The 15,348-nt window shown below is 39.7% G+C and overlaps 1 protein-coding gene across 1 annotated transcript; it reads right to left on the bottom strand.

The window, feature by feature from the left end:
- Positions 1–225: 225 nt before the first annotated feature.
- On the bottom strand, positions 226–7,087 carry LOC125380939 (glycine-rich cell wall structural protein 1-like). Its single transcript, XM_048396707.1, has 5 exons — positions 6,949–7,087; positions 5,772–5,961; positions 3,920–5,168; positions 2,618–2,679; positions 226–315 (listed from the first exon to the last, which is right to left on the bottom strand). The coding sequence occupies exons 1-5, from the start codon at positions 7,078–7,080 to the stop codon at positions 275–277; spliced, it is 1,674 nt and encodes a 557-aa protein (XP_048252664.1). The 5' UTR covers positions 7,081–7,087; the 3' UTR covers positions 226–274.
- Positions 7,088–15,348: the final 8,261 nt, after the last annotated feature.

Below are 15,348 nucleotides of genomic sequence, written 5' to 3'. Positions count from 1 at the left end.
ATCTGCTGTTACAGTGGGGGGCCAGAACCATGCAGATACGTCAGTTAAAACATTGAAGGTTAAACAGTAAAATGTGAGGTTCATTTGAAACAACTTTTAATACGTCCTCCTATAATCGTTCTTCTTACAAAACATCAACAACAGGGGTGTTACATCTACTATGACACCGTACATATATATGCTAGCATATTCAATGCGTTTATTGTTAGTTTCGAATTGGTCGTTTCATCAATAGGCGCGTCATATTTCAAAGATAGCGTGGCGCCAATAGCTTCTACCTGTGTGTATCAATCGGCGCAGGAGCCTTGAACTCCGCTGAAAAGAAGAATATAAGTCAATATTTCCATCAATTCCATCATGTCATTTCAATGAGATATTACGACAATCTACCCATAAAGCGGCAATATACGAGTAGCCATCATCAGATCATGGTGGGTATGGAAATCACATCCTTTAAACTGACCCGATTTCATATTAGGCTTGTGCTTAACTGGTTCCCTACTAACTGGTACTGCTCTCCTAACAAGCTCTAAATCCACATTGTTCGTTTGTTGTTTAACGCCCAAGTCGGCGATATGATGACCTGACCATCGGTCCATTTCATCGCCTCGTACGACAAACTGGCATACTACATTAAAGGTTACATGTGACCTAGTCTAACCCGTAATCCTCACGGGAAGAATCCACATTTAAACATCAGAACAAAATACGTATAGTGGCCAACGCGTCAATGGTTACTGAACTACAATTTCAAAGTTTCATATTCACTGTTCAAAACAGCATTGAACCCAACTCACTCACTCACCCACTCACTCACTCACTCACTTGAGAAAATGACCTCATGATCAGTTGGTAGCCGCGCTGCAAACCGATCTATTTTCCAAAAGCATATTTGTTATATGTTGAGGCCATTAGAGAGTAGTGTTCCTTGGTAATATATTATGTTTACCGTTTATGTACATCAATAAACCAAAACGCATGCATTATACCTAAATGGACATGCAATGGATAAAATACCTTATTGTCAATCCACCATTGGTCGGATAATCCATGTACTGATTAAGCTTCGAACACTAAGTGGTTTCAGTGAAGATTATGGCTCTGTCAATACATTTAATGAAGTAATCGAAGTTTAAAGGTAATTTCAGAATCACAATATGGGTAAAACGTTGTGTATTTACCTTTAATACACAATAAATAATACATTGATGCGTGCACAAATGACCTGGTAATAGTCCAACAGAATTTTCAATCCTCATGGCTGGCATGATGAACATATATTGAGACAATTCGCCATTATATTCCAGTTTGATGAGCAATTACAAACGCTCGAAATTCATCAGGTGTAACTGTGTGTTATGTGTTTTATTATATCCACATCAGTGAGCAAGAACAGACGGTGATTATATAAACTTAAAAGTCTTATCCCATGGCATTTAGTGGAGATTTCTTGTGAGGTGAGGTGAGGTGAAATGGGGTTAAACGACGCGTCCAAGATTATTGCACTTATAAAGCGACGTGCATGCACGTGTACGTGTGTGTGTGTGTGTGTGTGTGTGTGTGTGTGTGTGTGTGTGTGTGTGTGTGTGGGTGTGTGTGTGTGGGTGTGGGTGTGTGTGGGTGGGGGGGTGGGTGGGGGGGGGGGGTGGGTGGGTGTGTGTGTGGGTGGGTGTGGCTGCTTGTACTAGACCGGACTGATGCCGATTTATAGCGCTAGCTCACTGAGATACCATGCCGCAGTTTAACATGGATACCCCACTCAGACACAGTATACTGACTCCGCGCCGACCAGTCCTTGTTTTAGCCCCTTAATGCCGAGCGCCAGACTGGGTAACAACAAGTACCATCTTTTAACGTTTTTTGGTATTATGCGGCCGGGGATCAACTCCGGACCTTCCGCTCTCCGGGCGGACGCTCTACCACTAGAACACGGAGGCGGTCAGATATCTTGTGGCTATGGAAAGAGTTTTATTTAACATCATTTGCTTGATAACGGTGTTAAAATCTACACCGAAACGTCGCCCAATTGTAATAAAGAAGTTGCTCATCCATAACAATTTTGTCTTAGTTAATGAATGTCTGTTGAACAAAACAGCCCTGACAAATTGTATCTATTCTTTGCCAAAACAGGTGTCATAACTTATTAAACCCGTGGTACCAACGGAGCACAGAACACTGTCAGACCACTAGTGAGTGAGTGAGTTGGGTTTAACGCCGCTTTTAACAGTATTCCAGTTATATCGCGGCGTGTCAGCTTAATGTGGGAGGAAAGCCCAAAGTGATGCAGGTCTCAGACGTTTACCACTTCGGTGAAACCCACGAGCACAGGTATGGCGCTGACAAACCTAGAAACATAACCGGGGCGAACCGGGATTCGAACCCACAATCATGGGTTTCTGGCGTGCCCAAGGGACGCAACTCTGCACAGCGAATCGCGGCGCCTTAGACGACTGGGCCACCCGTGCCCCCTCAGACCACTAAATGGAGTAGTGCAGATCAGTGATATACTAGTATTCTGAATGACGTTTTTTTCTATATGTTTCAATGGTTGAGTTGGCACATTCTAGAAACTGTATGAACGTTGCAATTCTCCAAATAGATTAACTCAAGATCTTACCTAACCCCGGACAGTCGTGAAGGCCAAGTCCATTGGCAGTACTCGCTGGTGTTACAGCAATGCTGTTTCAAGAAAACAAAATATTTAACCAACCACCGAGTTCCAACTCCTTAAAGTACTCAAGCATGCTATAAATTGACTCAACTTCACGAAAACATGTATATTTTTCTTCTTATCAACTTGTGTCTCCGTTGAACGTGTGGATTGACCTGATTCCTATTAAAACATGCATCATTTGGATATTTTACTCACCTTCATGTGCGAAAATCAATCAACATGTCGTTTTACTTTCATAATTGATTACTGGTGTTCAAGACATGTACAAGTAGTGTGTGTATATATGTAACATTAAGGTGTAGGCATTCCATACCCGACTCTATAAACAATGTATATTCAGCATCCTCTGTCTGACATAGAGCATGTTTTGTTGTTACTCATTAACATACTTTTATATATATTTCCAACCTATCAGAACAGGTATATCACCAAAAAAGCGAAATGACACATGGTCCTTTCTCTCTCGGTCGGTGTAATCCGCTGCCTACATTATAAATCAGGTACCGGAGTTAGTCAGTTAGTTTGTTTGTTGTTGTACGCCGCACTCAGCAATATTCCAGCTATATGACGGCGATCTGTAAATAATCGAGTCTGGACCAGACAATCCAGTGATTGTAGTGATATTGCATGGATTTGCTGTAAACCTTGTGACGTCAGATCCCATGGTATATAGTTCGTATAATACCTCGGCTTTTTTAGGAATATGTTAATGACTATTTTTTGCTTAACATTATCAAGGTGTACCCTTTGATTTGAAGGCAAAAGCAAACTGAAACATTGTAAATATCCAAATTATGACCATTACTTCCGCCAGATTGTGTTGTGTCATATGATAAAAGAGACAAAACCCTTTACATAAGAAATCTCGAGACGATTGTACGATTCCGACTATATCATGAACACGTGTCTGTGAATCACTATCAAACAATGATGATACCAAGTGTACGCTGAAATATGAGCGTATCCTACCCCAGTGATGGATCCCGTCACAAACACAAGCAAAGGCAAGGCAACTGTTCACCTGATACAACACGGACATGCGTCAAATTAGGAAATGTTCTTATGATTACGGACATCGCTTTGTTTTATCGCTTGTATTCCTTATAATTATGTAGGGAAATGTTAATATGAACTATATAAACTTGCCACAATATCGATATTTGGATCAATAATTACACCTTAAGTCATTTGCACTTTCATTCTTAATCATTCGAAGTCAGTTTTGTTCATGTTCAGGGTACTTACGTTTTCTTCTTAATTTTCCACATAACCGCCAGTGATCCTAAAGCTCCAAGAAACAACAGCAGGCCATAACCACCCCTTAAAGCCCATATCTCGTTGTTTCTATGAGATGCTACAGTAGAACAAATGTGGACACTCCTTCCCAATCCATCTCTGGGCTTATCAGTTCCTCTGAAGCAACCAGACCCACCGTTGTCACAATTGCCACCTGCTTCGCCAGCACCCCGTACAGTTCCTGTTCCCGTTTTTTTCTCAATGCCAACTATTTCACCTTGTCCCCTGTGGCCACCAAATCTACCATCACCACCCTTACCTGATACACTATCACTACCCATATCATTGAATCTACCTTTGTCAATTCCTGAACCAGCTCTCATTCCTTTTCCCATTTCTGCTGCTCCACTTGCACCAGCCCCGCCACCATCTACAACTCCTGCACCTCCTATTCTACCCGAACCAACTCCCAAGGAACCACTCATCCCTCCTCTCATTCTTGCTTCTCCACCCGCGCCAGCACCAGCTCCACCACCAACTCCCTTTCCTGCATCTCCTATTCCTAATGCCCCACCTGCACCAGATCCGCCAGCACCTCCCATTCCTGCACCTCCCATTCCTGCACCTCCCATTCCTGCACCTCCCATTCCTGCACCTCCCATTACTGCACCTCCCATTCCTGCACCTCCCATTACTGCACCTCCCATTCCTGCATCTCCCATTCCTGCACCTCCCATTCCTACTACCCCACCTGCACCAGATCCGCCAGCACCTCCCATTCCTACTACCCCACCTGCACCAGATCCACCACCAACTCCCATTCCTACTGCCTCACCTGCACCAGCTCTGCCAGCACCTCCCATTCCTACTGCCCCACCTGCACCAGCTCTGCCAGCACCTCCCATTCCTACTGCCCCACCTGCACCAGCTCTGCCAGCACCTCCCATTCCTGCTGCCTCACCTGCACCAGTACCTCTTATTACTGCACCTCCCATTACTGCACCTCCCATCCTTGCACCTCCCATTCCTGCACCCCCCATTCCTACTACCCTGCCTGCACCAGCTCCAACAGCACTATCGAATCCTAGAGATACTTTTAATTTTCCATTCACACTTTTTGGACTACTTCCACCATCAATTGCCTGTACTGTAATGTCAAAAGAAGACGACACGGCTTTTATATCAAAGTGAGATGCCTTCTTCAGCTGTCCAGAATACATGTCCATGAAGAAGTGATTACCCACGTCTTCACCCTTATCTGCGATGAAACAAAGTACTATAATTATGGTCATTGATTAGCTGTCAAGAAATTATATAAAAAATTATAATCTGTAGTCAAAGGAGCGGCCGGCAGCCTAGTGATTAAAGCGTTCGCTCGTCACACCGAAGACCCGGGTTCGATTCCTGACATGGGTACAATGTGTGAAGCCCATTTCTGGTGTCCCCCGCCGTGATATTGCTAGAATATTGCTAAAAGCGGCGTAAAACCATACTCACTTACTCACTGTAGTCAAAAGTCATCAATTGTCACATCATTATACGTTAGGTCCACAATGACGTCTGTGTACGTATGAAGTCATCTACGGCGTCTGTGTTACGTCAACATGGTGAAATGATTATCATTAAATTGTGTACACTATGTTTAACTTAATACCAAACTGGGTTAAAACTGGAACAACGCTCCGCCCTTAGCCATGAAAGGCCCAATTGTGGATATATTTAATTAAATGCGACACATCCCTTTCCATATTCATAAGAAATCTATGACAAACGCAGTCTATTGTACAACTCCGACACGTGACAGATTCTAATATCATAAAGGCATTAATATAGGCTGTTTGACATCTCAGTGAAAACCCACCTGATTTGACTGATATAATTCTGTATGTTACAGTTCCATCTTTACCCTTGTCATCATCTTTCGCTCTGAACGTTTCCACTATGGTTCCAACTGGGTCGTGCATAAGAATAGCTTTGTCTTCAAAACTGAAAGAGTTGGCTTGAAGCTTTGGAGACGTCCACTTTGGATAGAATTCATTGACCGGTAGGACCTTAAATACGAAGTGAGCAAATACAACTGATGCACATATTATTTGACTAGCGTATAGCGGGTGTAAACTTTATGACATTGCTGTGCTTGCTCCACGCAGGCGACCATAGCATGGAAGTGGCAATATGTCGACAATGCCGGATTCATGGATTACATACTATGTACATTTTGCCAGAGGTCAGAAAGAAGGCTCAGGGTTGGTTGGTTGGTTGTTTTACGCCGCACTCAGCAATATTCAAGCTATATGACGGCGGTCTGTAAATAATTGAGTCTGGACCAGACAATCCAGTTAATGATACCATGAGCATCGATCCACGCAATTGGGATCGATTACATGCATCAACCAAGTCAGCGAGCCTGACCACCAGATCCTGTTAGTTGCCTCTTACGACAAGCATAGTCGCCTTTTACAGCAAGCATTGGTTGCTGAAGACCTATTCTAACCCGAATCTTCACGGGTCACAAAGCTCAGGGACAGAAGTTGGTTCAGATCATCCTTGATTCCCATTTGATGCTGGGATTACTTGTTTTAAATGATTTGTTTCAGAAAATGCTAGAAGAAAAGCAACAAAATACTGCGGGGTGTCATGAAAAACATATTCTGTGAAACAAATTGTTCGGCTAGTTTCACAACGAAAACATTTCCCTTTGGTACCGAGCCTGATTCCCTTAGGTCGCCTTGTGCAACAAACATAGCTTGCTGGGGACTAATTCCAACTGGAATCACTACGGAGTCAAGTGATTAGTGACAGACCGATTACATCAGATAATCAAATCGTGATCACAGACTCAATATTAAACATTCATACATGAGAAAGAATCTTTTCATGTCACACGTTTTAATGAGTCCAAATTTACATTTTTTAAGAAAGTTCCAATCCCTGGCTTCAGACTACCTACAAGGTTATGTATTCGAAAAGGGTGTGTGTGTGTGTGGGGGGGGGGGGGGGGGGGGGTGCATGTGACAACCAATTTGAATGACACATACCTCGACCACAACAGTTGCTTTCCCTACGTTTACCCTCCCTGTATCCGGCATGTCAATTGCCCCCACAGTCAGGGTGTAAGAAAAGTCCTGTTTCTCTAACTCTTCGTAGTCGATCTTGGATGCATCCACCATCAGGGACGTTCCTTGCACGGTAAATATATTCTTATTGACTGTGTTGGGTAGGCGAAAGCGCACTTTTCCGTTCCCACCACTGTCTGCGTCGGTGATAGCGAAGTTGGCCAGTTGTATTGCTGAAAATACAATCCTTCCAGTTAGGTGGGGTGAGATGCGTTTAAGGCCGCGTTGAACAGTATTTCAGATTCAGGCGTGTCAACGTAACGTTGGAGGAAAACAACGTGACAGGGTGAGGACGTTTCCAACTTTGGATTTGGAACCCTTGAGGTTGGAACCCTAGATCGTGCTGATAGCCCAATACCCATAATCAAACAAAATCGGGGATTTAACTAACGACCAGTGGATCATGGCATTACTGAGGCACATCGCCTACCATTCCATTGAATTACTGGTAGGATTAGGTTAATATATACTCTGCAATCACTTCCACCATTCTAGCTGTCTTTGGTGCGATGAAACAAGTTACGCCACAAAACCAAAATATACTTAAGAATTGAACGGATGGGTTCATTGAAGTGTGGACGATTTAAAAGCGCTGGTTAAACTGTGTGAACCTCCAAGCTTGCCAGTTTCTCAATGCTTACTAAAACGCTGAGTTCAAGATTAAAGGTCTAAATGATCAGAAAGAATGCTTCTGTGTGTATTCATGCTAGGGAATTCTCAGTGGTCCCGTCAGTGTTATACTACGGCGACAACTTACAGACGCATATCGTGCTACCATTTGCACGCAAGTTTGGTCGACGTTTTGTATTCCAAGATGGCAATGTAGGTGCCCACCTCAGTGACATTATATCTAGGCAGTTACAGCAGCATGACCAGAAGACGTCAACATCCAACACCAACTTTAGATTACCTGCCACTTGTGCTTCAATGGGTGTTTAATGGATAGGGTACACATTTATCATTGGATGGATGACTATGAGCGTGCCACGATTAAACAACGAATGTAGGTTGAAAATGGAGGCTTTACCTGTTACTGATGGACACTTTGAAACTTTAATGAACTGTTTCCTATCAGGTTCCAACATTTTCCCTCTAGTTAAAGACAATCAAATCCTTCATTGACATGAAACACTCATTAATAACACTGCAAATATTTTATGTGTAAGCTCTTTGATATCCCCTACTTAATAAAATGTATCGAGACTAAAGATGCCACTTTAGAAAATGTCTCCATTTGGTATTAAGCACTTACCCTGACCTCCGTGTTCTGTGACGTTGAAGTGGAAGTAAATATCTCCAAAAGATGGGGCGTTGTCGTTGATGTCAATCACTGGAATCGTAAGCGACGCGTCAACCCGGTTACTCCCCTTATCGGTGACGGTCAAGGTCATCTTGTCAATCTTCTTTACACCACGAACACCATCGAAGTCGATTCTTCGTTTCAGTGTCAGTTTTCCATTGGCCTCATTGATGGCGAAATAATTGTGTCCCCCTTCAAAATAACAAAGTCACATTCGACATGTTCAATACCCATACTCTCTTACAATTATGTTACTAAAGAAATGATATGATAGTTAAGTTTGAGTTGAAAAGTGACATCTTTGAGCTTTGCTGTCATACCCCACGGGTTCTCCGTTCGTATACTGAGCCATTATCCAGGGCTCAGTCACAAGTGATCTTGAAATACAGTTAAGTACGGTTATAACGAACACGTTTATAACGAACTAACAGATATAACGAACTAACTTTTAAGTCCCGATTATGTGCTGTAGTTACGCTGTATATATGCTTATGACGAATTACGGTTATAACGAACTAAAATTAGTAGTCCCTTCGAGTTCGTTATAACCGTAGTTTACTGTATTTACATGCAACTACATGTATATATATGCACATGCAAGGAAAGCAAAAGTACATTACATGTACATATACATGCTCTCTGCCTCATAGCATTCATTCACCTGATGAAGGAGTATGCATATACTCTGAAACGTTGTGTTTTGTCCTAAGAAAGAAGTTGACATCCATAAATTCTCTTCCTTATGTGTATCACTTCTAAATGCCATTCAAAGACAGACACTATTATATTGATAGAATTGATGAAAACTCGTTTTCACAAATGATTAACCAGTCTCGGTTATTGTTGTTAGTATTTGTGTTGTTCTATAGGTCACAGATGATCATCGATGCTAACCTTGTAAGTTATATTTAAGATCGTCGTTGCGATCTGCATCAGTTGCGACAAACAAGCCGCTGAGTACAGTTCCAACCCTCAACTCTTCGGGAATCGAGAGGTCATCGCTGATTTTCAAAACGGGAATTTCGTCATTTACATCCACAACTTTGACACTCATAGCCACAAGGACAGTATGTAGACCATCAAACGCTCTGAAATAGATCATCAGACGCTCTGAAATAATCCATCAAACGATCTGAAAAAGCCCATCAAACGCTCTGAAATAGACCATCAAACACTCTGAAAAAGCCCATCAAACGCTCTGAAATAGACCATCAGACGCTCTGAGATAGACCATCAAACGCTCTGAAATAGCAAATTGTAAGTAAATAAGCACTTCATTGAGATTAGCTAAGATCAGATTAATATCATACAAATGCCTTTAACATAATTAGGACGAACATAGAAGCACAAAACAGAGAACACGTCTAATACGAATAAATAAAATACATGTATACGTATATAACACTAACTTTACAAATAAACAAATTAGAAAAAAAATATATATATAATAAACCGTTTACGTGATTATGATAATATATGTATTCAAAAAGCTGCTTTCAACTTGATTCATAATGAGCACTGAAACACAAACAACGAGGCTTGACGGAAACGTTCTGAGTCTAAATACAAAGGATGCATTGTACAACTCTTACAGCTTGCATCGTATTAAGTACAATACTGTCCATGCTTACAGGCTTAATAGGAACCATACATACACACAAACAAGCAGCATATTTCTGCAGGCATCAAAATGACTAGGTATTGTTATAAGGATACAATGAGTCTTAAAAAACGTTAGAAAATAGAAACTGCAATGACGTGGTTGCAATATTGTAATATATTGCAATATATATATATATATATATATATATATATATATATATATATATATATATATATATATAATAAAATAATAAAGTCCACGTTAGTCCATCATCTTCTTTATATCAGTTTCATACATAGTACTTTCGCTGTCTCATGACAGCTCTTCAGTGTAACTAGGTATTGTTATAAGGATACAATGAGTCTTAAAAAACGTTAGAAAATAGAAACTGCAATGACGTGGTTGCAATATTGTAATATATTGCAATATATATATATATATATATATATATATATATATATATGTGTATACAGTTACACTGAAGAGCTGTCATGAGACAGCGAAAGTACTATGTATGAAACTGATATAAAGAAGATGATGGACTAACGTGGACTTTATTATTTTATTATATATTACATGTACACCGAGTGAACATTTACCTCATTTTTGTATATATATATATATATATATATATATATATATATATATATAAAGTTTGTGTCCAGTCTATGACGAGTCTTGCCTGTTTTATTTAGCAGTTGTATTTGTAGATGGACTGGAGCGTTATGAAAAGTATGGGAGTATAACCTGTGTGTTGTGTTTACTCCTGATGTATGCAAGGGCCGGTACATGAATGTTGATAGAGACAGTTCGGAGTAGGAGTCGATTGACCAATCACTCCTTGACTAAGATGACCCGATTCTGACCACGAGATTAGCTAAGTCATGGCTTACCTTGACTATGACGACACGAAACGACAAAAAAATAAGGTAACTGTTGTAGGGCTGTGCGCGTAGGTTCGATTCCAAGATTCCCCATGAGGAGATTTCTAGGTTTGTCAACACCATGATGAGCACGTTAGTTTCACCAACGTTGTGAACGCTTCGGACCCGCATCACTGCGAGTTCTGCTCCAACATCAAGATGACACAGCCTGATAGAGCTGAAATACTGTTCAAAGTGGCGTAAAACACAACTCACTCACTCTTAATGTTATGCTAAAGCCATGAAGGTAATTGTAATGAGTGCACAATTATCTTTCTCAGTTCCCTTCTGAAGTGCTTCTCAGATATCACTCATGAAACAAAACTAAAATATCGCCATCGGTTACAGTTGAGTGAGTGAGTTTGGTTTTACGCCGCTTTTAGCAATATTCCAGCAATATCACGGCGGGGGACACCAGAAATGGGCTTCACACCTTGTTCCCATGTCGGGATTCGAACCCGGGTCTTCGGCGTGACGAGCGAACGCTTTAACCACCAGGCTACCCGACCGCCCCCCATCGGTTACAAATAGTCGAGTATACCCGGGGCACATTATATTATGGTTTTACCTAGTTTATTGTATTCAAACAAGGAGTACTTACTCTATCTTGAGGGAATATTGCCGGTCCTTTTCATAGTCAAGTATATGCTTCAGGATTACAGTAGAATTGACAATATGGAAGAGGTCCACGTGATTCTTCTGTGTCAACGTAATGGTGTCGTTTTCTGGGTCCTCGCACATAATGTTGAATAAAGCCTGGTGAAGTGAAAAACCGATATTCTTATGACACACTTTTATCAAACTCATGGGAAAGCCCACTCCATTATACTGTTTTAGCATGCACGGCTGACGTTACTACATAGTGTGATAATCGGGGTAATAAATATTAAGTGTAATAAATACTGTGATAGTCAGTGTAATAAATACTGTGATAGTCAGTGTAATAAAAACATGTGATAGTCAGTGTAATAAATACTGTGAGAGTCAGTGTAATAAAAACATGTGATAGTCAGAGTAATTAAAATTGTGATAGTCAGTGTAATGAAAACATGTGATAGTCAGGGTTATAAATACAGCTATAGTCAGTGTAATAAATCCTGTGATAGTCAGTGTAATAAATACTGTCATAGTCAGAGTAATAAATACTGTGATAGTCAGTGTAATAAAAACATGTGATAGTAAGAGTAAAAAATACTGTGATAGTCAGGGTTATAAATACAGCGATAGTCAGTGTAATAAATACTGTGATAGTCAGTGTAATAAATACAGCGATAGTCAGTAACAGTTTGTCAGTGTAATAAAACATGTGATAGTCAGTGTAATAAAACATGTGATAGTCAGTGTAATAAAACATGTGATAGTCAGTGTAATAAAACATGTGATAGTCAGTGTAATAAAAACATGTGATAGTCAGAGTAATAAATACTGTGATAGTCAGGGTTATAAATACAGCTATAGTCAGAGTAATAAATACTGTGATAGTCAGTGTAATAAAACATGTGATAGTCAGAGTAAAAAATACTGCGATAGTCAGGGTTATAAATACAGCGATAGTCAGTGTAAAAAATACTGTGATAGTCAGTGTAATAAATACTGTAATTGTCAGTGTAATAAATACAGCGATAGTCAGTAACAGTTTGTCAGTGTAATAAAATATGTGATAGTCAGTGTAATAAATACTGTGATAGTCAGTGTAATAAAACATGTGATAGTCAGTGTAATAAATACTGTGATAGTCAGTGTAATAAAACATGTGATAGTCAGTGTAATAAATACTATGATAGTCAGTGTAATAAAAACCTGTGATAGTCAGTGTAATAAATAATGTGATAGTCAGTGTAATAAAACATGTGATAGTCAGTGTAATAAAACATGTGATAGTCAGTGTAATGAAACATATGATAGTCAGTGTAATAAAAATATGTGGTAGTCAGAGTAATAAATACAGTGATAGTCAGTGTAATAAAACATGTGATAGTCAGTGTAATAAATACTGTGATAGTCAGTGTAATAAATACTGTGATAGTCAGTGTAATAAATACTGTGATAGTCAGTAACAGTTTGTCAGTGTAATAAAACACGTGATAGTCAATGTAATAAATATTGTGATAGTCAGTGTAATAAATACTGTGATAGTCAGTGTAATAAATACTGTGATAGTCAGTGTAAAAAATTTGTGATAGTCAGGGTTATAAATACGGTGATAGTCAGTGTAATAAATACTGTGATAGTCAGTGTAATAAAAACATATGATAGTCAGTGTAATAAAACTTGTGATAGTCAGGGTTATAAATACGGTGATAGTCAGTGTAATAAATACTGTGATAGTCAGTGTGATAAAAACATATGATAGTCAGTGTAATAAAACTTGTGATAGTCAGTGTAATAAATACTGTGATAGTCAGTGTAATAAAAACATATGATAGTCAGTGTAATAAAACTTGTGATAGTCAGTGTAATAAATACTGTGATAGTCAGTGTAATAAAAACATATGATAGTCAGTGTAATAAAACTTGTGATAGTCAGGGTTATAAATACGGTGATAGTCAGAGTAATAAATACTGTGATAGTCAGGGTTATAAATACGGTGATAGTCAGAGTAATAAATACTGTGATAGTCAGGGTTATAAATACGGTGATAGTCAGTGTAATAAAAACTGTAATAGTCAGGGTTATAAATACTGTGATAGTCAGTGTAATTAATTTGATTGGCTCTTTCAGAAATTACGCCCTATGGTTCGAAAAGCCTAAAGTCGTTTGAACATATTTTGCATCATACTGATCCCTGACTTTTAAAATTACATTTGAGGGATACATAATACATGCTGGTGTTTTCGAAATTATGGTTGTTAAAGATTAATATCAAGGACGGAAACATCATTGGGAACCCATGTCGTCAGTGGAATGTTTAAAATTTGAAAAAAGATCGCGCATCAAGAAAAATGTTCATACACATTGATAAGGGTGATTGCAACACACATTTGTTTTACAGTAAAGTAAGTAAGTATTGTCTGGTCCAGCATTGAAATCAAAGTGTGCCGAAAATATATTCCCTGTTTGAAGTCGAGATTCATTTACAAACGAGTCAAGTTTCATCTTGGATAATTAGACCTACATTTTCAGGACGCTAATGTATTTCAATACATTTAATTTCACCTGTCAATGGCTCAAACTAGGTTTCATCATGGAAATAATACTTGTATGTTTAGGGCACTAATGCAGTTCAATAGATTTGATTTCACCTGTCAATGGCTCAAACTAGGTTTCATCATGGAAATAATACTTGTATGTTTAGGACACTAATGCAGTTCAATAGATTTGATTTCACCTGTCAATGCCTCAAACTAAGTCGCCCTTAGGCGCACCAGAAACCTACGACGTGGGTTCGAATCCCAAATTAACCTTGTTTCTGGGTTTCAAGGTTGTTACAGTTGTTGGTTCAGATCCCGTAACCAAGAGCGTGGGTGTTAAATGTTTGTAAACCTGCATAACTTTGGGTTTACTCCCACATCAAACTGACACGCCGAGATATCATTTAAATAATTTACAAAGCGACGTGTTAATTAATCATTATTAAGTCGTATACTTCCCTCGTGAATAAATGTTTTAGGTGATGGACTTGAAAAACATTTTTAATTCCTATCCCTTTATTTGCACATTGTTGTTTTTTTATTTGTTTGTTGTTAGGTGTTTTTTTGTGAACAACAAATATTTTATAAACAAGGACTAATACATTACTTGCCTTATTGACTGGGCTGTTCTCGGGAACGCTGATCGTCGTTGACCCTGATGGCAATGGAACAACAAACACTGGAGGGTTGTCTACAACAGATAGAACAGATTTATTGGTATTGATCCATCGGGTATGAAATAGAATCCATTGTGGGATGTTTCATTTGCATGTTAGTCGAACCTCGTTGTGTCGACCTTGGATATGTCGAATTCCCCGTTGTCTCGAACTCATTTGGGAGACAAAAGTATCTAATAAAGCATAAAATGTCTCTGATGTCTCGAACCGCGGATAACTCAATTTTGTTTCCAGGTCCCCACGAGTTCGACACAAAGAAGTTCGATTGTATTAGGCAATAGTAAATAAAGACACGCAAGATGTAATCAAAGATTCGCTCATTACCCTTCAAGTGACTATGGATATCGTCATAGGGCACCTCAGTTCCCTATGCAGTTATGTCGACGATATCAGTTCGAATCCCATTTGTTTCTAGGTTTGTCAACTCCGTAGGTGTACTCGTGTAAAGTGGTACAATTCTACGATCTGCATCACGTTGGGCTTTCCTCTGCCTTAAAGGGGCGATCGGGTAGCCTTGTGGTTAAAGCGTTCGCTCACCACGCTGAAAACCCGGGTTCGATTCCTGACATGGGTACGATGTGTGAAGCCCATTTCTGGTGTCCCCCGCCGTGATATTCCTGGAATATTGCTAAAACGGCGTAAAGCCACTCACTCACTCACTCTCCACTTAAAAAATGACGAACCATG

This window comes from Haliotis rufescens, unplaced genomic scaffold, assembly GCF_023055435.1.
Source record: "Haliotis rufescens isolate VD_foot unplaced genomic scaffold, xgHalRufe1.0.p SCAF_16, whole genome shotgun sequence".
Taxonomy (NCBI): Eukaryota; Metazoa; Mollusca; class Gastropoda; order Lepetellida; family Haliotidae; genus Haliotis; species Haliotis rufescens.
This window is presented reverse-complemented; position numbering and strand designations above follow the sequence as displayed.

What these genes read in the sequence shown, in the direction of transcription:
- LOC125380939 (XM_048396707.1), bottom strand. Translation starts at nt 7,080, where the DNA reads ATGGTGGATGCATCCAAGATCGACTACGAAGAGTTAGAGAAACAGGAC. An exon ending in AAGCAACTGTTGTGGTCGAG is followed by an intron (nt 5,962 to 6,948) that starts GTATGTGTCATT and finishes TTCGTATTTAAG; the next exon opens with GTCCTACCGGTCAATGAATT. An exon ending in TCACGACTGTCCGGGGTTAG is followed by an intron (nt 316 to 2,617) that starts GTAAGATCTTGA and finishes TCTTCTTTTCAG; the next exon opens with CGGAGTTCAAGGCTCCTGCG.